The sequence below is a fragment of the Semicossyphus pulcher genome, unplaced genomic scaffold (genome assembly GCF_022749685.1).
Source record: "Semicossyphus pulcher isolate SPU_LCO1_2020_fin unplaced genomic scaffold, fSemPul1.0.p SCAF_12, whole genome shotgun sequence".
In the NCBI taxonomy this organism is placed as follows: domain Eukaryota; kingdom Metazoa; phylum Chordata; class Actinopteri; order Labriformes; family Labridae; genus Semicossyphus; species Semicossyphus pulcher.
The window spans coordinates 16,653,591-16,679,507 of record NW_027211626.1 but is presented as its reverse complement, the minus strand read 5'-3'; the positions used below and the strand labels follow the sequence as shown (position 1 = coordinate 16,679,507).

The window sequence follows — 25,917 nt, the reverse complement described above, 5'->3', positions numbered from 1 at the left end:
TTCTTAACTGGTTCCCGCTTCCCAGGTGATTTGAGTGAACGGTATAATCATCTTTAAAAAATAGTGTGGTCCGTTGTTAAAGTTTGAGGGGTTCCAGCAGTGGCAGTTCATGATAACTTTGTGTGTGAGGGGTGGAGTGGGTGTGGGTGTCTGAGAGACGCAGAGCCTTGCTCCGCCCAGGCAAACCGTGCAGCGTCATTACCGTGTGAGCCGTTGAGAGGAGAAGTCGGTCCTTTTAAACCAGCAGCGTTCAGTCGTCGGCGGAGGCAAAACATTGAGAAGACGACATTTGACCGCCGAAAAAGAAACATGGATTTATTAACTTCTCGACGGCTTTTGGACTGACGAGGACGACTGAAAACAAGTGAGTTAACCGAGCCCAGAGGAGTTTTTTTGTCAGGACTTTATAGGAGTAACGAGCGAACTTAGATAGATAGAATGTTAGATATCACAGGCGACCACCTAACCGCTCTTTCAAGTAACCCACAAGGGGAGTTAGCAGACAGACTCCTTTTAAGTGTGTGATACGTTCAAGACTACAAATGTTTGTAAAGTACAGAGATATGTGGTTTTAGGGGCCTTATACGCTCATTACAGAGATTATGAAAACTCTGAAAAGAACAAGAAAACTCGAGTATGTAAAGTACGTACAATATAAAATCCACATGGTTAAAACATTATAAAATGGTAGCATTTTCGAAAATAAAGCGAAGTGCAGTGGTGAAACCAGCTGTTAAAGTTGATTAGTTTATCGTTGGCAAGTTAATCAGTTATTGTCAAGATCGATTAAAGCCATTTATTAGCAAGCTGCAATACCTCACATGTAACGATTAGCTGCTTTATGCTCTATGTTTTGTATGACTGAAAACAATTTAAATTGAATACCTTAACGTGTTTGGACAAAAAAAAGAGAAAAACCTAGGCACTTTACTTATTCCACAATGACCAGACTTTTAGACTAAACACTTTATCCATGTATGTTTAAACACAACAAGTTAATCAGTAATAAGAATAATCATTAATCAACGCACTGGTAAGTGAAAAACACTCAAACTAAAGTCACATAAGTGCCAAGTGTCCCTGAAACCTTAGAGACACAAACTAGCAACTGAAATGTTTGTGCAGGAAAATAGGCTAATGTAATCCAATATATAAAAAAGATAACATCGAGAATAATGTCTGAATAGTGCTTTTGTCTGCCTTTTTTTTGATAACCTACATTCTTAACCTGAACTAACCTGGAGAAAATACTTTTCTAGACCTCTTTCTCTGTTTATCCCTTTCTCTCTCTCTCTCTGTCTCTCCGATGCCATATGTGCTCTCCAAGATAAAAGTTCTTAATCACATGAGCAACATTTTCCAGAGTTGCTGCACAGATGTGTGTGTGTCAGCTCCGAAGCTCTGCTATGTTTAGACTGAAAAAGTCCAAACCACACTTTGGATAAGTAGCCCTCATCCAGGCTAGGGGGAGTTTCTGTCATGCTTTGAAAAAGAAATGGGGCTAAATTACAACTATGAACATGATTAAACCAATTACAGCACAATTAAGAGATGAATAATCTTTACTTTTATAAAGCAGTCATGTTAGCTGTTTTTTCACTTATGCATGCCAGGTCGTAGTCATCATAATGACTCCATTACTTTCCTGTGAGTGTGGGATCCATCTAGTCTCTGCTATGCATGCGTTGTATCTTGTGATACAAGGCCAATACAGAGCAGTATGTTTGCAGTATTTTCAACGAGTTCTCTTGGTTTAAGGAAGTTAAAGACACATATTTGAGCAACTTCAAGAGGAAGATTTCCTGGTAAGTTGCAGTGTCATTCAGCTATGGTAGAGATAAAGATGCAGGGTGCCTTATTTTTGTTCTTCGCATTGCTCCTGGAGCAAAAACAATAGCAACTGGTGCTGTATCATCATAGATTTTGCCTCTATTTAACTACAGGAAATATTAATTTGCATTGACTTAATGGTGTGGAAATAGTCTCGTTGGCAAATCCATTGCCCAGACTCGGCCATCAACTAAATTGCCATTGATTTTCCCAAAACATGTGTAGAGTGCATGATTTTGGGCATTTGCTGCCAGTGGCTGCTCAAACTTAGCAGCTCTCAGTTAGCAGGCTCTAGTTTCCCCCCATCAAGGACACTTTGACCGTCAAAAGTTGTGGATTCACCAGTTGATCAAATCAAACCTATTTACATACAGGGGATTTCCTCCACGCACTTGCATGCATTCCACTCACGATGAACCCCTCCCTACTACTGTTTCAGACATCCCGATAGTGGCTGACTAACATTTTCTAGGAGATGTGGAGAGGAACAGGGAGGAGAGATCATGACGGTCATTCATGTAAGGCAGATTTTCTTCCAAGAACATTAATGTGTTAAAGAACACAAATGTAAGAGGCACTTGTGTGTCACTTTGAGTTGTAGAAATCAGGCTGCTTTATTTGCAGGCAGTTTAAAGCTAAAGAAAATGTAAGGACTGAAGTGAACAATTCAAAGTATTACTTGTAAAAGAAATGAAGCTTTCCAAAGTCTTGAATCAAGCCCTGTGTTTTGGTAAAAAAGCAGCACCGATTCCCTCTGATTTAGAGAACTGGCCCTTCCCCAGTCCTCCCTCCTTCCTTCCTTCCTTCCTTCCTTTCAAGGTCAGTAAATTTAGCACATCACATATGGGAGACATGGAAATACCCAGAGATGCTGCTAATATGAGGACATCCCATTAGGTCTGTACTATAAGCACATTAACATCATTCATGTTGACACAGAAATCTTCTCCGTACTGTTTGGAGAAAATGTCAAACAGTCTCCAACAGTACTGGTTTGAATTGCATCCAATGTTTTCTCCGGGGACGCCTCAGACAGGATTCACTTCTCAGAGTGAATGTGTTTACCCGGTTGTTGGTCTGAGCTCCTGATCACAGCCAACTTTTAGTAAGCTCACCTAATTAATCTGCTAACAAAACAGCTATTGTCTGTATGTTTATAAAACAGAAAAGGGTCTACAGTTGAGCAGAGGGGAAGGCCTGAATATCAAAATGGCGTCCATTATATGTTTAGAAAAGGTGAAGTAAAACATTTTAGGAAGTTCCCTTTCTGATGTCTTACCACAGTAAGGTAGACGAGAATAGTCTGTATAGTGCACTGTGTATCTTGCTTATATGACGACATGGACTAAATTGTTAATTCTGTTTGTCTATTCCTGTCCTAATGTTGAGCTGTTTCCTGTTGCTCTGCATGCACAGACTTCAGATTGCTTATTCAGTTTATTTTGTTAAGACTGCTTATTTTCAGACGTCTTTATGGCGTCTTGTTGTCTTCTGTCTGTATCAGTGTATTCGTTTCAAATGACCAATGGACTAAAGTTGAACAGTAGCCAGCTCGCTTACACTGGAACATTTACAGAAATGTTGAGTGAGGTGCTTTGTCCTTTATGAGCACATTAATGAATTGAAATGATAGCCCAGCATAGACTGAAGTCAAAGGAAACTAGCAGAGTTTTTCACTTCCTTAGCCTCATAGTACACATGACCGTGAAACTGGTATTAATCTCGAGTATGTCAAAGGTTAAGTCCGAGGTTTAAGGCAGTATAACATTCACTTTCCAAGCATCGTTATCTTCCGATTTAGTTGGCAGGGGTCAGAAGCATTACTACAAGAAGGACAGATTCCCTCCTGTTTGAAACGGTCAGGTAGAATGCAGAATTTCACCCACCTTCCCTTCTCCATTCATTGGCTTCTCTTCTTGCTAAGTTTTTACCAAAGGAGAGGTCAGGAATGACCACTCTGTTTGTAGTCACATTGGCCAGTGTGATATCCAGACCTACTGAATCAGTTCTCTGATGACAAACTACAGAAGTCCGTATCAGACTACACAAATAAATGGGAGTTCTTAAAGTTGTAATATCGAAGATCTCAGTTTCGTTCTCTTTGGCGACACCTATGGCGATAAACGGTAATTGCGTGAGCACACTTGCCAGATATCCAGACAGTGTTGCATGTGTGACGTCCACGGTTGGCTCCGGTTGTAACTCTTGATTTTCCTCGCTGACGGTCGCTTTCCTTTTTAGACTGTTTGCCTTCATCTGAGTGTCGAATTTGTTTCTTTTTCTTTGGATTTTCACTTATTGTTGAAGTTGTATCTGTAGTCATCGATCTTTTCTTTGTTTGTTCAGCCATAGTAGATTACTGTTTACTCGCAACACTTGCAGAGACAGGAAAAGCAGCCGCTTAGCTCCGCCTACCCTCTCTGGCAGACCAACCACTGCTGGGTGATGGAAAACGCGTCACTAACTGGGCGCCGCTTGTGTGTTTTTTCCGGGAAAATCGCCACAGACACCCAGTCCACAAATCTGCAAAGGCTTTCATCAGTGGGCCATAGGCTCAATCACCATTGTGTTCCCTCATTCGGCGATAGATAGTGACGTAACAGACAACATCTTCACTTTAAGTGATTAATCCAGCCAGATATTATCTGTCAAACACCAAGATTTAAAAGCAGGTTTAGTTTCTTTTTTCGTCACCAATGAATCCTAGTAGGCCACATTTTTATTTTCCAAAGTCAGAGGCAGCTGCTCTTATTAAAGTGCTTGGCTGCCAGTGTTTTCCGAGCTCCATTAAAAACAGCTTACAGGGATTCTGCTGCATGGACGTAATTAGTGCTTAATGTAACAGTCGTTTTTGTAGACTGCAGTAGCTCCTGACTATGGCAAATACATCAGTGAGATTAACCTCTTTAGAGGCATTAATGGAGAGGAAAAATGCAACACGGAGAACCTTTATGTAAGTGTACCTTGTATTTTTCAGCACACTGACCACAGTTAAGTCTCAGACTATTATCAGTAAGTGTGTTCAGACAATATCAGGACTGTGAAATTCAATCTGTAGCTTCTTCTCACTTATATGTTAAAGGTTGTAACACTGTCTGTGGGTGGGAACCCGGTGTTTTATCATCTGTGTGATTCAGTCACTTTCCAGTAAGTACCAGACTGAGTGGAAAGAAAATGCACCTGCCGTAGATTAGCTGGGGGAGTAGGAACATTTGATGAGGGAGAACAGACTGTAGAGGTGTAGACACAGTGTGAGACACATATGACAGCAACAGGCACTAGAGATTCCCCTTTTTATTATAATTCATGTTTAACTGAACTTTTGACAGCTTCCATCACTGGCATCGTTATTATTATTTGCCATTAAAAAGCAAAATCCTGCATTAGCTTCTCAGAGCATGAACATGCTATTTCCTGCATAGCTTCAAGTTGACAGAGGTCACAGCTAGGCCTCTTCCACATGAGGAAGTTAACAAAGCATAGTTTAACTTCAAGCATAAGCTAACGGTTCCGTAACTGTGTCCTCTTCCTTCTGTATTTTGGGGACATGTTCCTGGAATTACTTCTCAATTGTAAATCAGACTTGCAACTTCTCTCGGGGCCAAATGCACCAGCTAATATGCAACACAAACATTGTAACTAATAATGCAGGACATGTTTAGAGAAGAACTGCAATGAAGCACGTTTCAATTTATTGCAGATTTTTTTCCCTGTGATGCATTTGTCACTGTAGGCTTTTATATTCTCACCTACAGTTCCCAGTAATCATCATTGTGTCATTTTAAAGCATAAATGTCAAACAATGAGACTTTTGCGTGGGCAGCCCCCTGGTTTTAGGTCACTGGTTTCAGTGGTAACATGGTTTGTCAATCAAAATCTTGACACAGATGGCCTCCCATTCAGTTGACTCTTTTGCAGAGGTGAAAAAGTTGGGTGGATGAGATAACATGCGGTGCTTGGGTAACAGGATATGACTGGAGGTCGGTGACATGTGAGCAGCAGAAAAGACGCACAGAAATGAACAAGGATACGAGACAGACGCAGAGGTACTACGGAAGTTTGATTTCACAAGCCCAGTAATCAATGAAATTGTGCAATAAAATAACGCAGCAAGTTTTTACAGTGAAAGCACCATAAGTTCATAACTCACAAAAGATACCAGAAGTCGATGTTAAACTGTGAAACGAGTTGTAGTTGCTTCTGCCAGAAACTGGGCTGTGTCTCTGTTAGTAGACTGAAACCATTGTCTGCTCTTCCTCTGACTCGAGCCCATGACCTCTTCCTGCTCTCGGTCTCTGAGGATGTTTAACAAAATTCTCTGTTTATAGTTCATAAACCAGACGTGAGGCCAGTTAGTTCTCTGATGTTTTCTCAGGAACCATTCAGACATCCTCCACTTGTTCCCAAATGGCTCTTCATTTAGTGCATTCGCAGGCTGTTTATCTTTTCTTCCTAATACGATTTGTACAGAAGAAGCTCGGACATTGTAAGGTCATCCCAGGCTACAGCATCATTATGTGTGAGTTATTGTCACTCTCTCCTTTACTTGATTACACGCAGGCCCACTTCATGCGCAGGAAAAATTATAACCTGATTATCTTAATGTGATTTTGATCTCAGTTGAAATGAAACCTAGTTGCACAGACACAAGGGACTGCACCACAGCAGTGTGTCCACCCCCTACAGGCGCCATATGTAGTATCCTGTTTTGAAATGCGGTCATGTGTGTCTGCTAGAAGAAGAGAAATGTGCAGGAGACAACGCCTGAATGCGGTCTACTGCAGAGCTAAGGAGCAAAACTCAGCTAGGGGTCGTTACCAACACACAATCCTTTACACTGACTTTCAAAATACAACGTTTTAACTTCTATCTGTTCACTTTGGTACGTGCTTTATTTGTGTAAATGTGGTTTACCTGGACAGCTGCCTAAATCACTTCCACAGCTTAATGAGCCTGTTGCTTCCTCGCCTTATTAACTGCATTAGCAATATTTACATTATTACAGTAAACAAAGCCACTGTGTCGCTGTGTTCTTTCCTTGCAGACAAATGCTTCCTGCCACGCTTTATATTAGGCTACACCTAATTGAGGATGTTTTCTTCTTGTCCCGTTTTTTTTAAAAGACGGACTCTGTAATAAGACCTGAGACAGTTGTCTCTGGAAGTCTCTTTGCCTTCCTGTATTAACTACTGCCATTAGTTGCAATTAACCATTTTCCACTGGAAGGTTGAACAACCACACTGACCTCATCTGCAGTAAAGCTTTTTGTAAACTTCACTTTAATGTGAAAAATGAATGACAGACATTTATCCTACAGAGCACATTGCAGCGCTGCATATAGTTCTACTTCTTCAGAGTAAATTACAATTTTTAGCATTATGTTGCCTCTTATTACATTAGCTTTGCACTAAGCTTTTTTTGTAGTACTCAGTAGGGGTAATGCAAATACTCACACATTAGTATAACCATAATCTGCAGCTTTCGTCGTCTCTGCAGACCTTTTTTTTAAAGAGCTCCTTTCACCTTGTGTTGGATTCTGGTCTGCAACTTAACCGTTGTAGTTCAGTTTCAAAGCTCTCATCCACCAGTGCATCTTCGTGCAATTTATGTAAAAAGGTAGTTGCGTCTTAAGGGGCTAACACCAGCAGCCTCACGAAACACATACAAGTTCAACAGTCTTTAAATCTGAAGCAGTGCAGCTTCTTTGACTGCTTTAGCGAAGTGGTTAATGCTAACGCCGTTGCTAGCATTACTGCTAGTACTTCCTCAGTGCAGCCTCTGAGTCCCGGTGGCTCTGATAGCAACGCTGCAGATGGGATTAGCCAAACTGAAGATGCAGTTAAAAGGCTTGGTTCTTATAAATAAGCCTGTAGTTATTCAGTCACTGTAGTTAGCTGGCTTCAGTTATTGCTACTTCTAAGTTATGTTCCAATTTAATCCATAGACGGCGTCGCTCAAGCAGCAGCCCCAGCTCCATCTGCAGTGGGTAACGTTAGCAGAAGTAAGACGCCCAAGTTATAACCATTCTCCATCGCTAAACAAGGGAACATGACGCAGAATGTCACAGAGCTGTCGCCAAGTTTACTGTGGAAGATTCACTTCACTACAGTGGCGTTCAGTTGGTTTAGGTACGCTAGTAACTGATAGCTGTGTGCATTTTGAGTTGCCATGACAGCCAGAAAACTATTGTTTCTGTTACTACATTTACTGTAACTGTTGTTACTGTAGGAAGATGACCAGAGCCCTTAACCCCAGTTACAACCCCCCTGCCAGAGGCACAGTATCAGACACCCGAATAAAGACATGGCTGTATGTTTTGCAAGTAATGGAGAGTAGTATCGCTTAGCAGTATCGGCATTTTTACCTTGATTGACCTTGCTTCTAAATCACACACTGAGACAGCAATATTACGCCATTGTGTGGTTCAGTGACAAGTATAAAGGCGGTGTTACAGCGGAGTTTAGTAATGGTGCTGTTGCAGAATCTCTGTGTGAAAAAGGCTTTTTTTTATGTTGCTTAAATAGAGGCAAATTTCCCAACTATACAATGCAGTGCTCACAAATTGTAGCTTGTTTTATGATGCCTCGACCCAAAACTAGAAAATCCAGCCAACATAATGGAGCTGATTCGAGTTTAGGCATAAAAGGAAAAAGGTTTAAAGTAAAACAGCATCTGAAAGTCTTCTCTGCACAAACAGAGTGAGAGCTAGAGTACACAGATCATGTTTAGTTTAGAGTCAGTGAGTGCATTCAGAAACTATCAAGAGCTCCCATTGTTGATTAACTTACTACCTTTATGGTAACCACAGCACCGGACAACACTACATTAATGGATGAAACACTGCTACATAGTTCCATTAATTGTAATCCTGAGTCCTGTTTACCACTACTCTATAGATGGAGACTATAATCATGGCAGTATATATAGTACAGGATTAATTTTACAGCCTGAGATATGTACACAATGTCTCTGCTCATCAGGTCGCACTGTAAGTCATGTGTCAGGATTAAACTTGGCATGTTGGTCTAATGCGTTGACTCCAGTCACACACACTTGTCCCCACACATCTTTATGTTTAGATTACGTTGAGTGTGAGTGAGTGAGTCACGCCAAAGAGAGAGGTGACCTTTAGCATGCAGCGTCGGACTGACAAGTATTTGTTGATAATTAGAAATTCCATTCTATTTTAAGTGTGGGTGTGTGTGTGCGGGGGGGGGGTTTCTCTTTTCAGTCCATGGATTGTTTTTCGCTTTTATTTTGAAATGGTCACTTTAAAAGGGAATTCATGGGGATGGACATGTCACCATCCTTCAGCTAGAGGAACCAGGTTTCAAGCCACCAAGTCGTAAAGTGCCTCTCGAGTCAGTTGCTGACTACAAACCACCAGAACTCATTTGAAAAGCCAAAGATAACATCAGTCAAGCCCACGTGTCTGTGACTAAGTGCGCCTACTGAGGTGGGACCTTTAGCCCTTTGTGAATCCTGGTGTTGACTTTCGATATTTGGTGGGCAGACTCCAGCTCAGACAGCACCTCGCTCGCTTGAGGCCCTCAGGCTATTTATGGTGCGCTCTCTTCGCACCATGTTGCTATCAGGCCCACATTCCCCCATGCCGTAACATCCTCTTATATTCTTCTGACCTGGGTCAAGTAGAGCTCAAAAATATCTCTTTGACGGTTATTATCTGCACAGGTGCTGGATGGACTGTGCATGCAAACATTACAACTCGTGTATGAGATATGTTTATTTATATAGCACGATTGACACGTAAAGACAGATCATGAAATTAAACAAACCAAATTTCAAAAGCTCAAACAGAGGTGGATGGAAGTTACTTCTTTAACCTGCTCTTTAAAACAACCAGAAAGGTAGAAACATGTCACGTAATTTTAAATACCTTCAGTGAAAGGTATAGAAGATAACTATAATTTATTGTGGAGCATGCTCCGCTCTATCTTGTGTCTCTCATTGGTCAGATATCCTCTATCTTCCGTACAAACCCCTCTTTTAGACTCGAGTTGAACTTTGTCCGGAGACCTCATGTGGCCTCAGCGGTGGACGCTTGCCTGCTTGTGCTGTTTGCTTATCTGCTATCGCACACACTCAAACGAGTCTGTGTTGGCTTCACAGACTGTAACTTCTTTCCTGTGAGTCAGGCTACTTGTTGCTAAGTTCAGTTGAAGCAGTTTGTGTGTGTGTACTCATGGGCTAACCACAAACTCCACACGCTGAGCTCTTAAATATTAACATTGCTGTTGAGGATACACCTGTTTCCTTTTTATCCTCTTTCAGAGCATTTAGTCTGAGTGTGTGATAATGACTGAAACACCTGGCAAACAGAAAAACAGGTTGAATAATCAGTGAAGCTTCATTAGTTGTGTTCTCAGCTGCAGAAAAGAAGTGGCAGTTAACATGACCTTGAAGCTGAATATTATTTCCAGTTAAGAACAGTTACCTGATGCTTTTGCCCACAGCAGTTCTAAAGGCCTTGAGGCAGTAGGACAGAAATGAATTGAGATGTCAGGAAGCATCGCACTCGTTTTGCATTTCTTTTGTGGCGTATTGGGAGAGTTGATGGAGAAAGATTACAGCATGAATAGACATTTTATTCAGTGTATGAATTATAGACTTGTGCAGGATTTTGTTGCCCTGATCAGATATGAAAGCCAAAGATAGACAGGAAATGCAGGGAAGAGAGAGGGGAGTATATGGAGCAAAGGGCCAGGGTTGGAATTAAACGGGAGCCATTGCAATAAAGTCCTACCCTCAGAGCTACAAGCCCTCGCAGATGTCAATATTTTGGAGTTGGGGAGTTTGGGGTTTCATATTTCACTCTGTGATACCTGTGGTGTAGCTTAGCATAATTTACAGTTAAAAAAACTCCTCATTTGCCCACTCAAGCCCACTTTCTTCTGATTGGCCAGCTGAATTTGTGACGTCACACAAGTGCAGCTTGTAGAAAAAACTGTGAAGCCTGGGGATTACTGCAACATACTTTTACCTACAGATTTGAGACTTCACCCACGTTTAGTCTGGACATCCAGCTTTGTAAAAATATATGTCGTAAAAAGTTTAACAGCAGAAATGCAACTTTAGCGCAGAGGTACGTATGCGAATGAAGTGGTCGACGTGCATTATTATTTGGTCCATTAACACTCTAACATTAAAATGTAATTTAAAAAGTGTTACCAGGTGTCATTTAAAAATGGAGTAATAGACGCCAGGCCTAAAAGGTGAAAAGTTTCTGAACAAATCAAACAGCATCTGAGAAATTCTTCTTTTGTACGAGAAGAAGCACAAACGGTGAAATCTAGAGTACACAGGTTGTGTTTAGCTTGGAGTCGGTGAGTGCATTCAGACACTATCAAGACATTCCATCATTGATTAGTGATAAGTATACTTACCGTCAATCTTTTTTGTGTTGCATAATCTTTAAGTGAATATTTAAGGCAGTTTGCATATTGACACAGCTCAGTGGAAGGTGAAGAGGTGACGCCTAATATCTAACCAGCAGTTTAATCATTCACGAAACCCAGTCATGTGTGTATAAAAGTTTTCCACATCAGTGTCTTTGGCAAAAGCTAATGGTTAAAGATTTGTTGCTGTTTTTGTAAGCATTTGAATCGCCAGCGATTTTATATATATATATATATATATATATATATTTTTTTTTTTTTTTTTTTTTTTTTTTTTTTTTTCTCTCTCCCAAAGTTTTATTTATAACAAAGACATTTACAAGTTTATCTGTATACAATACAGGGACCGTCAATTTAAGTACAGGAAGTAATGTATAGAGACGATATGAAAGTATATATCAACTGCCTTTGGGACAAAAAAAAAAGTAAAGGACATAAACAAAACAATCGAAAAATGTCTATCAATTCTATCCTGAATGAAGTAACAGTAGGACAATACCAAAATAGATGCGCAACAGTTTCAGGGAATTCTTTGCAAAAAGTATAATTTACATCAATATCTGTCTTAAATTTATTTTTAATAGAATTTTTAGCTGGATAAAATTTGACTTTGTTATCAAATATTTATTTGGTGTAAGCCAAGCCTTCTTCCATGCCACCAGTGTATTATTTAAAGACTAATGGTGCACTTGTTCGGTGTTTGTCTGGTGTTTATTTCCAATCTGCTTGTTTCACAAACAGCCTCTTGTCTTAATAAGCCAAAGGGGTGGCAAATAAACAAAAGGGACATGTGTTCTTGGACTGCAGTCAGGTTTAAAAATAAATGGGAGTTTTCCATCATGGTGTGTACCATGCTTGTATTTTTTTGCCTCCATATTTGGCCTTAGTCTGGCTCAGAAAAACAACAAGAACATGAGAAAAGTTATCACAAATGTATTCAAATTTGAGACACTTATGATGTTCAAACTGCTCTTACCTTGATGAAGAGACAACCTGGATAGTTAGGATTACAAAGTCTTGACCTTTATGACCTCTTTTCTTGGAAACAGCTGTGAGCACACTTCCAAGCAAAAGGGTGATTGAGGACCATGATGCCAGGTTGAAAGTTAAGACAAATCAACTTCCTGATGCATCTGAGCCGACGTGCAAGCTCCAGCATGTCTACAAGAGCAAGAGAAGCTCAAACATCAAAACTCTGAGCCTGAGGAGGGCAAATGTCACAGGCGATAAAATGTCTGTAAACTAATCAAACCCCCCAGAAACAACTGTTAGAGAAGCCTCTGCTGCCTGTTTGGGAAGGACTTCTACAATCTGAGTTTTGAATCTATATACATTGTATCTATGGTAATGCTTGTTTTCATGACTTTAACGTTATCCTTGTACCATTTAAACCCGACGTATTTTCTTAAATCCACCTGTGCCTATTTGTGCTATGCTTTAAACTACATTTCCATCCACTGAGGGAACCAGACTCCAGTTGGTTTCCTGCAGTAATCAGATTTCTTTAGCGTTTTCTGCAATTAGATAGGGGATTAAAAGAAACTTGATTTCCCCAGCCAGAGTCTTCCAGACAAATCCGACTTCTTGGCCATGTATTGCTGATTTTCCTCCCCATTTTTAGACAGTTTTTTCAAAATGTGTTAATGGATAAATTAGGAATTTGCTGTGGTAATGCATCACTAAATTCCTTAATGTGTAGTGCTTTCAGAACTAGAATATGCATTTTCTGTATTTCATTCTCTTGGTTTTGTGAAATCCCTTTGCCGTAGGGTTGCCGTGGCTCAGTAGTGGAGTCGGTCATCTCTAAATCGGAAGGTTGGGGGTTCGATCCCTGACGGCTACCTGTCTAAGTGTCCTTTGGCATGACACTGAACCCCAAATTGTGTCTATGAATGGTGTATGAATGGGCATAGATCCTGATTGGGGATTGGCACCTTGGCCTTTGCCATCAGTGTGTGAATGTGACATGTAGTATAAAAGTGCTTTGAGTGGTTGGAATATAGGGCTATAGAAGGACATTTACCCTTTAGCCCTTTACTATTTAAAATTGTTGTGGAGACATTTAAGAGCAGTGGATGGCAAACAGACATTTAAACTAGTAGAGTCTGGACTTTACAATGAAGAGCTGCCCCTCCTCGCTCATCCCTGCTCATCATCATCTTTCCTGAGCGCGAAGCAGAGCGGAGGTGCAGAGACAGCAGCCGCAATTCATACTTGGTGAATTCCCCCCCCAGTATTTTCTCTCAGATCCAAACAAAAGTATATAAAAAGATACTGATTAATCTATTAATTGATCGTTAACGTTATCGATGGTTAAATTAGGGGATTTCTAAAAACGTCCGTCCCTACTGTCGGCTGTCACTTTTTCTCTAAACTCGCGCAGCTCGCAGCAGTTCCCCGTCAGTGCTTAGGATGCAATCAAGCAGGAGAAACTGGAAGATGCAGACATAGGCTACAGTGAGAGCAAGGCAACTAGATAGTAATTAATTAAAATGTTTTATTTGATCACATCATGTTTAACACAAAGCCTATTTAACAGCACAGGTCTCTGCTTAAATGCCAGCCAGTTGTTAGGGCTCAAACGACCAATGACATTGGCAAAGACATCAGCAAATGCCTATCACGCTGAACATCGTCGATCGGCACAGCCCTAATAGGCGGGTTTATGGAGCTCCTCGTGGCTGATATTTGTTTAGTCACTTTCCTCTGGCTAAGCTTGTCAAAGCTGTTGACACAAAGGTTGTTTCATATGTTTTCAGGTTCAGCCTGCGCTCTCCCTTTCCTCTCATCGTCCTCGCTTCCTGATCCCTTTTCCCGGCTGGCTGCTGTTCCCCAGGGGGCGGGGCTAAGTATGGGGTAAGAGAGCTGAGAGGAGACACCAAAACAACGAGCTGAGGGGGCCTTCTAACCTGCACAGGTAAGATGGGACAGAGTGTTTTCACAGCTTCAGAACCTTTGTTGTGAAAGCAGCATATGGTTAGGTGACATGTTTCCTTTATGTAGAGTGAGTTGAAGTGAAACGCACACGTGCTCAGAGGTCATTATGTGTAACACTTTAAGTCTGCAGACTTTGTTAAAGTAAATGTGTCCTTATATGTGCCTCAACTCATCAGTAATGCCCAAATTTGATATGATATTCAGTTTATAGGAAGATTGTTAAATTACAAATGCTTTGAAGCAAATGTTCCTTTAGTTTGATCTTGTATTAACACCTGTCACTGACTTTTCCACACATAACCTTTAAACTGCTTTAGATCCGCTTGTACTCGACGACAAACGCACACAAGCCTTTTTACCGGCTCCAGTCATTGTGTGCTGCAGTCTCACACCCATCCCCCGCACAGGTGGGACACCACACCCCTCTGAACCTTTTATCAAGCGGAAACCACATTTGGTCAAACACAGCTTGGCATTGTCCAGTAGATTACCGCCAGATGTAATCAGTGAGTCACAGGCCTGCTTTCTGCACAGATCAATGAAACTGCACAAGCATGGATGCCCATCTGGTGCGCTGTTGTTGCCAGGATCTGCCCTGCGTTGTCCATTAATTGTAAAAATGTGTTATACATTTTTGGATATTATGTTATATTATAGTGTATAGTGTAAAATATAGCATAATAATAGTGTCAAAATATTTGAAGTTACAGTCCTGGAATAATCAGGGTAACCACTATGGACTTAATTTTGTGTCTTTATTATGCAATCAAACAGATTAGGTTTGACAGCAAAACTTTTCACACTGCAATCAAAAAAATGTTTTGTTCCCTTTGTGAATCCAAATGTTTGTTTGTGAATACAAAAGTTTGTTTGCGAATACAAAAGTTTTGTTTGCGAAAATACAAAAGTTTTGTTTGCGAATACAAAAGTTTTGTTTGCGAATACAAAAGTTTTGTTTGCGAATACAAAAGTTTGTTTGCGAATTCAAAAGTTTTGTTTGCGAAAATACAAAAGTTTTGTTTGCGAATACAAAAGTTTTGTTTGCGAAAATACAAAAGTTTTGTTTGCGAATACAAAAGTTTTTGCTTGCAGTTAAGCTGAATCTCGTGGGCGGGACCTAGGCTGAAAGATGTAAGACACGTCTATTGGCCGGTCTTGATCGGAGTGACAGCTAGGCAACATCTGCTGTCCAACCCGGTTGTTAAGTGGTGACGTCACAGTTATGCATTAAACCGTTTCTGGGTCCAAGCCGCTACGTCTTCTGTTTACAATATACCTCAGTTCTGTTTTCCTCACTGTTTTAACCATATTTTTTAGACTAGTATTTTTTATCATTTTAACATTTTTAATCACATTGATTTTTTCCTTTGCAATAAAACATTTTTTTGATTGCAGTGCAGAAAGTTTTGCTTTCAAACCTATTCTGTTTGATTGCATAATAAAGACCCAAAATTAATGTAAATAAACCACATGCTAAAAAAGAGATTGACTATATTATATTGACAGTCTCCAGTATGTGTTGAGGCATGTTAGCCTGTCAACAAAACATTAAAATAAACATCAAATCATGGTAATCAAGTCTGTTTGAACTTTGTAGGCAGACATGTTTTTGTTGACAAAGATTACAGACAGTTACTGCAAGGATGGCTTGAGGCAAAGGGAGACACTTAAGATCTCCCTTATCAAAGAGACTCTCATTGAAGTATCTCACAAGGTCTGCATGAGGTGGCGACTGAATGTATTGTCAGATCATAAAAGTTAAACTTATCCATCTTTTAAACAGAGGATGGATTCTTGATTGAGAACATATTTGGTTAACTGCAGAAGTCTCATACTTATGATACTGTGTATAGTCCTTTTTATTTTTTTATTACTGTACAGTTTCCAGCACTTGAAATCCACATTACCCAGAGTTCAGTTCTCAGGGCGCATTTGATTTTGTACAGCTATAGAGGTCACATCTTTGCTCTCTGCAGAGCCAATAAGCATTTATACCATGGCCACAGGAAATGCCAGCCCATATTAGACTGCAAATAAAAGTCCTGATGGTTCCACACACTAATGCCAAACTCAATAACAGCCACAACATAAACTAATGGTTACACTCAGAGGAGGAGACGCCACTCTGACTTGTGTTATACATTACCATTATCATGCATTACTGCACATGAATCAAGCAATTAGAGTCTCCATACAGTAAAAAGTCAGTTACTAAGCCATGACGCACCACTCTCCTCCTTCCTGTTTCTCGTCTTTTACGAGCACTCTGTGCGCCTGTAACTTGATGTACTTCCCGTGCGGCCCCTTTTTGACCTGTATGTCTTTATATGTGGAGGCGTGTGTGTGTATATATTTATATCATATTCATTAACATCGCGCTGCAGCATTCTGGTGTTTGCTAAATTTGCACAAAAAGAACGATAACTGTAAACCACAGCTGCAACACATTTGAAACCGCCTGAGGTAATACACTATATGCTAATGCAGGTTCGTGTGTTTAACCCTGCACCACTTTTGGTTAATTAGACATCCGGAAGCTGTCGTCTAGTCAACGCGTTGTTTAGCTTCCTTCTTTAGAACCCACCCCCCCCCTTTCCCCCCACCCACTCATTTCCCAGAAGTCTCTTGTCTGTACGGAGATGCAGAAGATGGGAAAGCGTAATTATCCATGAGAAAAAAGAGAGAGAAAGGAGGAGGGTCACATGAGAAAAAGCTATGTCTGTGCTTGTCCGTCTTTGTTATGTAATACTGATATACCTTCAGGATTATGTCGCATCATCCTGTGGGGATGTGACTGCGTCCTTGTACGTGTTTTCACAGAAATATGAGTAAAATTAAAGAGAGAGAACGAGGAGGAAGAAGGCAGTGGAGTTGATGGAAAGAGATGGGGTAAACAAGGGATCGGGAGAGGGAAAGAGAGCAAACAGGGGCGCAGCAGTGCAGAGTTGTTGCTAGGAGGCCGAGAGAGCAACATGATACAGAGACAGGAAGGATGCAGCGGAAGATAAATCACTGAAGCTTGTGTCAGTTTTAACTTATCATAAAGCTGTTTAAGTTAACATTCATATTTAATAAATGTTATCAATAATTTCTGTAATTTTTCAAGCGAAAATACCAAATATTAGCTTGTTAGCTCTCAAGTATGAGCATTTGCTGTATGTATAAAGATTATGATTATGATAAATATATTTGGGGCTTTGACCAGTAGATTCGATATAACAAAAATTTCAGGACATCATGGAAATATTACTACTACTGTTACATATTTTACTACTTTTTGATGTACTGTAAACTTAATAATTCATCCAGAAAATAAAGTGCTGTAAAATTCTGTCCAGACATTCCACGTCCTGAGAGGATAATGTTGCCATGGTAACATTTTCTTTACATACACTGAATTAAGATGGTAAACATTATCCCTGCTGAAGATCAGTATCTTAGCGTTATCATTGTGAGCATTTTAGCACTAAGCTACGAGTATATCTCCGCCTTACGGCGCTACTAGCATGGCTGTCCCTTTGTCTACTAGGATTTGACTAAACGGGTCAAGAAGTACAAAAATGTCCTGCATCCAAATGACCATAATTTCTCCCAGATGCTGGAACTTTTGGCTTTCCGAGCTCACCCTCTGGCTGGTTGGCTCAGTTTCAGAGAGTGAGTTGCACGCTTACTGCTCTTTAATATGTTTTTATCATCTTCTATTCATTATTTTTTATATTGCTTTCAAAGGGCTGTTTATACAGGATGTGTGCACAGTCTCAGAATTAAAATTACAAAGGTCATCTGGGGCATCCTGGCAATCACAGGGTGTCAGTTGTTAAGCATGTAATCGCCAGTTAGTTGGGGATCTTTCTTGCGTGCTTTCTCTCTCTGTCTCCCCTTACCACTGTGAGCTATCTAATTAGATCTTTTTTTATGATTGTAGATAATTTTGAACCCGGTGTGTGCGTCTAAATGAAAACCCTCTGTGGCTTGAGCAGTTACCTTCGCTGTGGCTGCCTCAGTGGAGTGCAAAAAAAAAAAAAAGAGAAAGTATCACAGAATGACAGGCCCGGAAAGGGAGGGGGTGAAGGCTGAACGCAGGCGAGAAGAGAAAGTGAAACATGGAAAAGAAAATATTATCCGTGAAGTTGTGAGTGCCTGCCAAAGCAGAAACCTGACTTACTTACCTCCTGAAAGGCTGCATTGTAGCCGATGTTTGGACTTAAAAGGATCAAATCCAAGAAGACAATACATCCTCAGATAACCATGAAAATTTCCTCTGCTATCTGTTTCCTTTTAATTAAGCAAACATCAAACCTTAATGCCATTATTAGCAAAACCCAGCCAGCATTGGCTAACTAGTTATAGCCTTCTCTGTTACAGGATAACCATGTTGCATGACCTGAGGTGACCCTTCTTCTATGGTGGATAATTGTTTAATGTGTTTATTGCATTTACTTTGGAGTGTATCCAGAACTATGAGTTTATGCGTGTGTGCAGCTTAAAGATAACGTGATAACGGTCTGTCTTGTCAGTGCAAATATGCATCAACACACACACACATACACACACATACACACACACACACGCCCTGCTGGATAACCATGAAATATGAATGGTTGCTGATTTGCAGAGCTTGCAGAATTATTCTCTACCTTAATGTTAACCGATGAGTGCTCTTGTTGTGCGCACCCACTTAATCCATGAAAACACAACCAACAAGAACGACAAAGTGTTTGCATAGGCCAAATAGTAAATTAGTTTATGACCAGTTAGCTGAACCTGACCTTTGACCTTCCTGTTGAGATTAAGAAAAAGCAATAGAGCCTTTCAGAGATTAATGACGTAACAATACCATTAATGTCAATCTACTAGTACAGCTTTCCAGCTTGTCATTCACTCTAATGAATCCTGTGTGATCCATGAGATGTATCATATAGTCCATTACACTCACAGTGAAAGCTGCGTCCATAGCAAGATTAAGTCTATAGCCTTATTGAAATGAGCTAACCTAGCTACTCACATTAGATAAAAACATTTCCTCTGATGGTGCAGTAAGACAAGTTTAACCGCACCGCTGTTATCGAGAAATAACAGACCTCAGAATGCCGTAATTAGCCAATCAGAATCAAGAATTGGACACAGCCGTGTAATAAACGGGCTTATAAACCAAAACGCCTTTGGAGGCAATTTAAATTTCCGCAGATTCAACTGAACATTCAGAATCATTAGCAGTCATCTTGTTTACTAAAATGCCTGCACCAGGCTTCTCTGTAAAGTCGTGATGCCACACCCGCCCAGTATCAGATATAAGTAGATGTAATACGCTGGAAGTCCTTTCTGAACCTGACGCATCTACCAGAGTCGGTTTCACCTGCAGCTTTACATGAAACGCTTTCCCATCACTTCATATAACTTTGTGTCACGGTGGTGTTGTGGTTGTAATGTCTTCTCCTTCTTCTCTTCCTGTTTCTTCTCATCAAAGATAGATGTGATAAAACTACACACTTCACCATTGTGCCACCCATAACTGGTCGTAAAAGCAGCGATGATGTTTTCCCTGAAATGGAAAGCCCATGGTCATTTCCCTGAAAAATCAATCAGTATTTTCCATCCGGCCTGACAGCTCTTAAAAGCCTTAAATGCATGAAAGATCTATTAGTGATGAATAAACAAGTGTTGCAAACACGTTTCTGTGACTGGCGTCGAATGTTTTGTTTTTTTATTATTGACAAAATAGGCAACATCACAAAAATCAATGGTAACAATGAAAAGGCTGCAGACAGTAGCAGTCTCTACAGGATAGGACGACAGCTGGACACTTTGTATAGTTAGAAAGGGCTACGTTTTCATGTCCTTATATTTACACGATATGTCTTATAAATATATTGTATTGGATGCAACTAGTGTTTTTATCCCTTAACATCCCCTTCATTTCTCTTCCTCTGTGTGCGTCTGCCCAGGTGGTGACGGGTGCAGGACACTGTCATGGCGCTGCTGCGGAGGAGGCTGAAGCTTGTGGTGACAGTGACGATGGTCAACTTCTTCATCTTCATCATCATCTCCCGACACAACAGCCAAGACAAAAACGGCCATCAGAAGCTCAACATCCCCACCAAACCCTTCTGGACCAAACTGGCTCCCAGCACGGCTTACTGGAACCGCCAACAGCAGATCCTGGACCTTCAGAACAACCCCGTCCTGATGGCCAACTACAGCGCCACAGGACTGCCGGATTGGCTCAACGACACCAGTTTGACCTCTGACCCCTGCAAGCCTAACTTCAAGGTTACCACTCAGGTGAAAGACTACAACTCCCTGCCAAGCCGCTTCAAAGACTTCCTGCTTTACATGCAGTGCCGCTCGTACCCGCTCAAGGTGGACCAGCCTGATATCTGTAAGAATCCGCCTTTCCTGCTCCTGGCGGTTAAATCCCTGGCACCGCATTTTGACCGCCGCCAGGCCATCCGGCAGTCCTGGGGACGGGCGGGTGTTATAGCCAATAAGACAGTAGTTACCATCTTCCTCCTCGGTAACGCCACAGCAGGGGACCATCACCCGGATCTGTCCGGGATGCTGCACTACGAGAGCGCTCGCCATAAGGACATCATCCAGTGGGATTACCGGGATTCATTCTTCAACTTGACTGTCAAAGAAGTCCTGTTCCTGGACTGGATCCAGAATCGATGCTCCGAAGCTCGATTCATCTTCAAAGGCGACGACGACGTCTTTGTCAACACCTACCGCATCCTGGACTTTCTCAAGGGCCTCAAGGAGCCCAAAGCCAGGGACCTGTTTGTGGGTGACGTGATCACCAACGCGGGGCCACACAGAGACAAAAAGGTCAAATACTTCATCCCAGAGAGCATGTACACGGGGGCGTACCCTCCGTATGCAGGAGGAGGTGGATACCTTTACTCAGGTGACATTGCCTCTCGTCTGCACAACGTGTCACAACATGTATCGCTCTACCCCATAGACGACGTCTACACGGGGATGTGCCTCAGGAAGCTCGGGCTGGCCCCCGAGAAGCACAAAGGCTTCAGGACCTTTAACATAGAGGAGAAGTACAGGTCGAACCCCTGTGCCTACAAGAGTTTAATGCTGGTTCACCCAAGGACCCCGCAGGAGATGATCCAGATCTGGGCATGGCTCAGTAGTCCGGATCTGAGCTGCCAGTGAAGCCTCGCAGCAGGCAGGTTTGCCCTCTGCCCTGGAGGAGAAGACACTTTGAGCTTGTTCCCAAAGTGACAAATATAATACTTTGAACAGGGTCGTGACTTAATAGTCGGCAGCTTTAAGTTAAGATATTATTGTAATTGTCACTTGGAGCCTCAACTTATAAAAACTGATGCATCGTACCTCTGAAAATATGGAAGGATGTGTTGTCTCTGCCATTTTTCAAAATGGCCACCATAGTATTTTGACTCTGTCAGGCTTCCATAGACGAGCTAACCCTGCTTTACTGTCCAACGAGCTTCACCCAAAGTGACCGTGTCTGTCTTTGCGTGCACATATTTATATCAAGACTATTTATATGGCCTTTAAAATGCTTTAACACTGTGTGTTCGCTCCGTGTGGAGCGTCTCAATGCTGTATGAATAGAAAAACTAAGAACTGGGACGTGTCCACCTAGGACTCTCTTTGTTGTTTGGTCAAGGGAAACTGTGTCAGGATATTGACGCTGATGAAAGATGTTTTCAGCACTGTCGAGTGTCTAAATATTTCAAACATTATAAAAGAGTGAAGCTCTTAAACTTCCGGTCTCGGTAACAATCAGCTGTTCCCACGTGCAGCAGTGTATTGCTGCTAGCTTTGAAAGAGCGTCCTGGTGAACACCTCCTGCTAATTGTTGCTGGTGGCTTAGTTTGTGCTGCTATTCCCATCCACACTCCCTAAAGTATTTACATGTGACTCGCTCCAACTGCAACCCAACCAGCTTCTCCTCGTAAAGACCCGGAGAAGCTCATGTCTGTTAATTTAGAATTCTTAAAACAATATTTCACTCTCTAAAATCCATAATTTATTATTATTTACCTTTCATTTGATTATTGATAGTTCCTCATAATTTGAACTTGGTGTTTTTTTACTTGTTGGTAAATGATGTTCAACATTTCATATCCTCATGGAGCTTTGAAGTGGGCTGTTTGCTGGAGTGAAAACACACTTTGCTTTAAGGAAACAGGAGGAATTTGAGTTCAGCTCTGTACAACACTGCAGGTCTGGGCTTGGTGTTGACATGAATGGAAAAATCCAATTGCTGTCTAATATCGCTTCAGGATCTCACGTTACATAATATAAAAAAAACTGCTCGTATAAAAGTGCATTTTCAGAGATGTTAGATATTTACAAGCTGCCAGAGGGGAGCGTCTGTCTGCGAATACTACGACTGTCTGCAGCTGCTGTGTGGACGTGTGGAGTTTGTTTGTTCGTTGCTTCACGATGATCTCAGTGATGAAAAGTTGCAAACACTTTAAAACACAGGTGGAACATGGTGCACCACCGTGTCGTAGACACCTAAGCTTTTATTACTTGACAAATGGGCTCTGCAGTCGTCACTGATCATTTCAAAATGTTACATGTCCGTTTCAGTGTGACGTTATCATTTCTCTCACAGCTCCTCATCTGTCCAGTAGCATTTTGCCTTATTCCCTTTACGTTGCTTTAAAATGCCTTATAACTCGTTTTGGAAAGATTGTACACTTCCTGCTCAGCTCACTACTGTATGGCTTTAGATGCTGTTCTTGTTTTATGAAAGGACCGCTGCACATATTTACTTTGCAACTATGTTACATAATGTTCCCTTCAGGTGTGTGTGAGACGCAGTCGGACTGGAGGTTTCACGTTTTTTGTGATATTACACGTCTCCGAGAGTGAAATGACAACAGAGAAAGAGATTCTGTGTTTCTCCTTGATAGGAAAAGGTCAGAAAAGTGCGTTACATGAATGTATCTTTGCCCAGGTTTAGGATCAATCTGCTCTGATTAAACTAATTTAAGTTCAAAAAGTGGATTTTCTTCAGTATTTATACTCAGAACCTGGTCCATGAGGTCAACACTGAAAAAAAGCTGCAAAGCTCTGTGAGACTTAAATTGACCCTAACTGTAGTTGTTACACTTTTGATCGTTGAGAAGAAAAACAATGTTCTTACGCCTCTGTTAGAGCTCCCCCTGCTGGTCAGGATGGTTATCTTTAGCTTTAGCTTTTCTGGCCTTATTTATTTTGTCATGTTCAATCAAACTTCTATTACTTTGGTCTTTGACTCTTCAGATTCCTCAAATTGTCACTTGTGGCGACGTGTGTCTCCATTTGTTTGACTGTAAGGTGACATTTCTACACACTTTTTCCAGCACCTTCATCGTCAGATAGTTGCAGACAATCGCAGTAACGTTCTTGATTTTCGGCACTGAAGAAACACTAAAGAAAGGGTTTAAAAAATAGGATCCTTCTACATATATTTAAATCCAACTATCACCTGTTCACTTCCTGTTCTGTTGGTCGTGTGTCCTCACTGTGGTTTCCCACCGCTCACATACCAATAACAAGTTACATCTTATCCTTGCTGCACAGTTTGAGGCTACTTGAAATGTTTACATGCTTTAAAAACGTATCATCACTTATTAATTATTATATTAATTATTATCATATGCATCTGATGACATATTAATGTCTGTATTTTTCATTTCCTGTCCTGATCTCTTGTATGTTTGAGTTAAATCCCTCACTGCGCTTTTATTTTGTAATTGTGCGTCACCGTTTTCTTCTGAAGCCCTACATCCTGTTTCTTTCAGACTCACAAGTCAGATGTGGGTTTGCACAGTCAGTGTTCCTCCGGTCATTTCCTGAACTTCTGTAGATGCTGGTGTTGTTTTTGAGGCAAGACGTTAAGCTAACGGGTGCAGAAAAACCTCCATTATTCAGTGAAATGTTAGTGAAGCTCCAGCTCAAGGATTTTAATGACAGGGCGATGCACTGTTCGACACAACCCGGATAATTCACCAAACATGCCTCAAATTGACCAACAAAAAGCTAAGTATTGTTACATCATCGCTGTGTCTGGTGCATTTGAGGATTATCATCAAAGTTATTTTCGCATAGCCTCACCATATGCAGAAGTTGTTTTCTTTGACTGTACATTGCTGCATTAAGACCCCGTTAACGTTTCAGAAGCCCGTCATTACTGTTACACGACAGCTGCACTAGTCGGAGATGATCACCAAATCTGTGCCTGATGTTTGTATGTTAAGCGTGATCGCTTTTTTTAATACAGAAAACTTGATTATTTCAATAAAGTTATATTTTGCTGTACATCTGTTCTATGCATTATTTTGTAAGAAAATGAATAAATTATGTGAAAAAGATTAAAAGTGAAGCGTTTATCTATTTGCATTACAAAAAGCTCGACATGTTTAAAAATCTGAATGTATCCACCCATCCATCATCTACACTGTTTATCCTGTTCAGGGTCGCAGGGGGCTGGAGCCGATCTCAGCTGTCATTAGGCGAGAGGTGGGGTTACACCTGGACTGATCGCCAGTCAATCACAGGGCTGACAAATAAGAGACTGCTCGAATCCTTTTTTATTTATTTTATGCTCATATTGCTCTGACATGAGTCATCAGAATTAATGCAACTTTTATGTCACTTTTTCGTCACAATTCTGCGCTGGCGGGAGTCAAACTGTAAATATAAACATGGAAGGTTCCAACTCTGCGTCCACACGCACACACCTGCGTACTGAAGTAGCAGCCATTGCTCCACAAAAAGCTATAATTAAAAATGTGGCTCTCTTTCTCCTCGTCCTCGTCCTCGTTATCAAATGCTGTCGCACTGGCTGGCTTCCAAGGCACAGCAATTTATACATTAACCCGTAAACGCTGACTTCCATGGCACCCATGTTTGTTTACATATGGAAGCGTGCTGTGCGTAGTCTTTGCTATTGTTCTTTTGCGCATGCTGGTCAGTTCAGGACCGTGACCAGTTCACTCCGCGATCTGATATTGGCCGAGAAGGCCCACTTCGTCGGAACCGGGATTTGAACCAGGAACCTTCTAGGAGTGAGGCCATTTTACAACCGTCAAATTATTTCTTTAACTGGGATATATTTTTTAGACTATTTGGGATTTTATTTATTTATGTGTTCTTATTTTTCTTATTTACACTTCCCTTTGGGGCCAGTAAACCAGTTATTTCAGTAAACAAGTTGTTTAACCTAAAGTTTCTTCTTTTTATTGAAAGACACTTTTACAAATAAACCATATTTATTTGGTTTATTTACTATTTATTTACCAGTATTTAACAAGAACAAGAGCAAAATTAGAAAAGGAAATATATTTTAAGTTTGTGCTGTCCTCAAATTTGTGTGAAACAAGATAATATTTTCTTGGAGAAATTTTAATACAGTAAAGAAGAGGTGAAAGATGTATTTCAGAGAAAGCAAACGTGAGACGTTAGTACTACTGATTTCTACTTAAAATAATCACAGGTAAACTGAGCTCATGCAGTCAACGGCCTCGGCAGCAGAGGGCAGCAGAGTGTAGTCGCATTCAGAGTCCTAACTACATACAACACAGTCTGTAAGCAGGTCTCCAGTGTGCAGTGTGTTCATGCTACAAAAGTGAACAAGTGAAGGATACATCCCACAGACAGCATGCCAAGTAAATACAGTTGAGTGTCATGCTGCTGATGCACACTATTCTCCCACAATGCAATGCAGCAAGGACATAAAGGAGCAGCTCACATCTGGATAAAG

At 41.0% G+C, this 25,917-nt stretch overlaps 1 protein-coding gene across 1 annotated transcript; it reads left to right on the top strand.

Annotated features, from left to right (window-relative positions):
- The first annotated feature begins 218 nt into the window (after positions 1-218).
- b3gnt2b (UDP-GlcNAc:betaGal beta-1,3-N-acetylglucosaminyltransferase 2b) lies at positions 219-24,508 on the top strand. Its single transcript, XM_069659322.1, has 3 exons — positions 219-364; positions 14,006-14,163; positions 20,129-24,508. The coding sequence occupies exon 3, from the start codon at positions 20,154-20,156 to the stop codon at positions 21,345-21,347; it is 1,194 nt and encodes a 397-aa protein (XP_069515423.1). The 5' UTR covers positions 219-364; positions 14,006-14,163; positions 20,129-20,153; the 3' UTR covers positions 21,348-24,508.
- Positions 24,509-25,917: the final 1,409 nt, after the last annotated feature.

What these genes read in the sequence shown, in the direction of transcription:
- b3gnt2b (XM_069659322.1), top strand. Translation starts at nt 20,154, where the DNA reads ATGGCGCTGCTGCGGAGGAGGCTGAAGCTTGTGGTGACAGTGACGATG.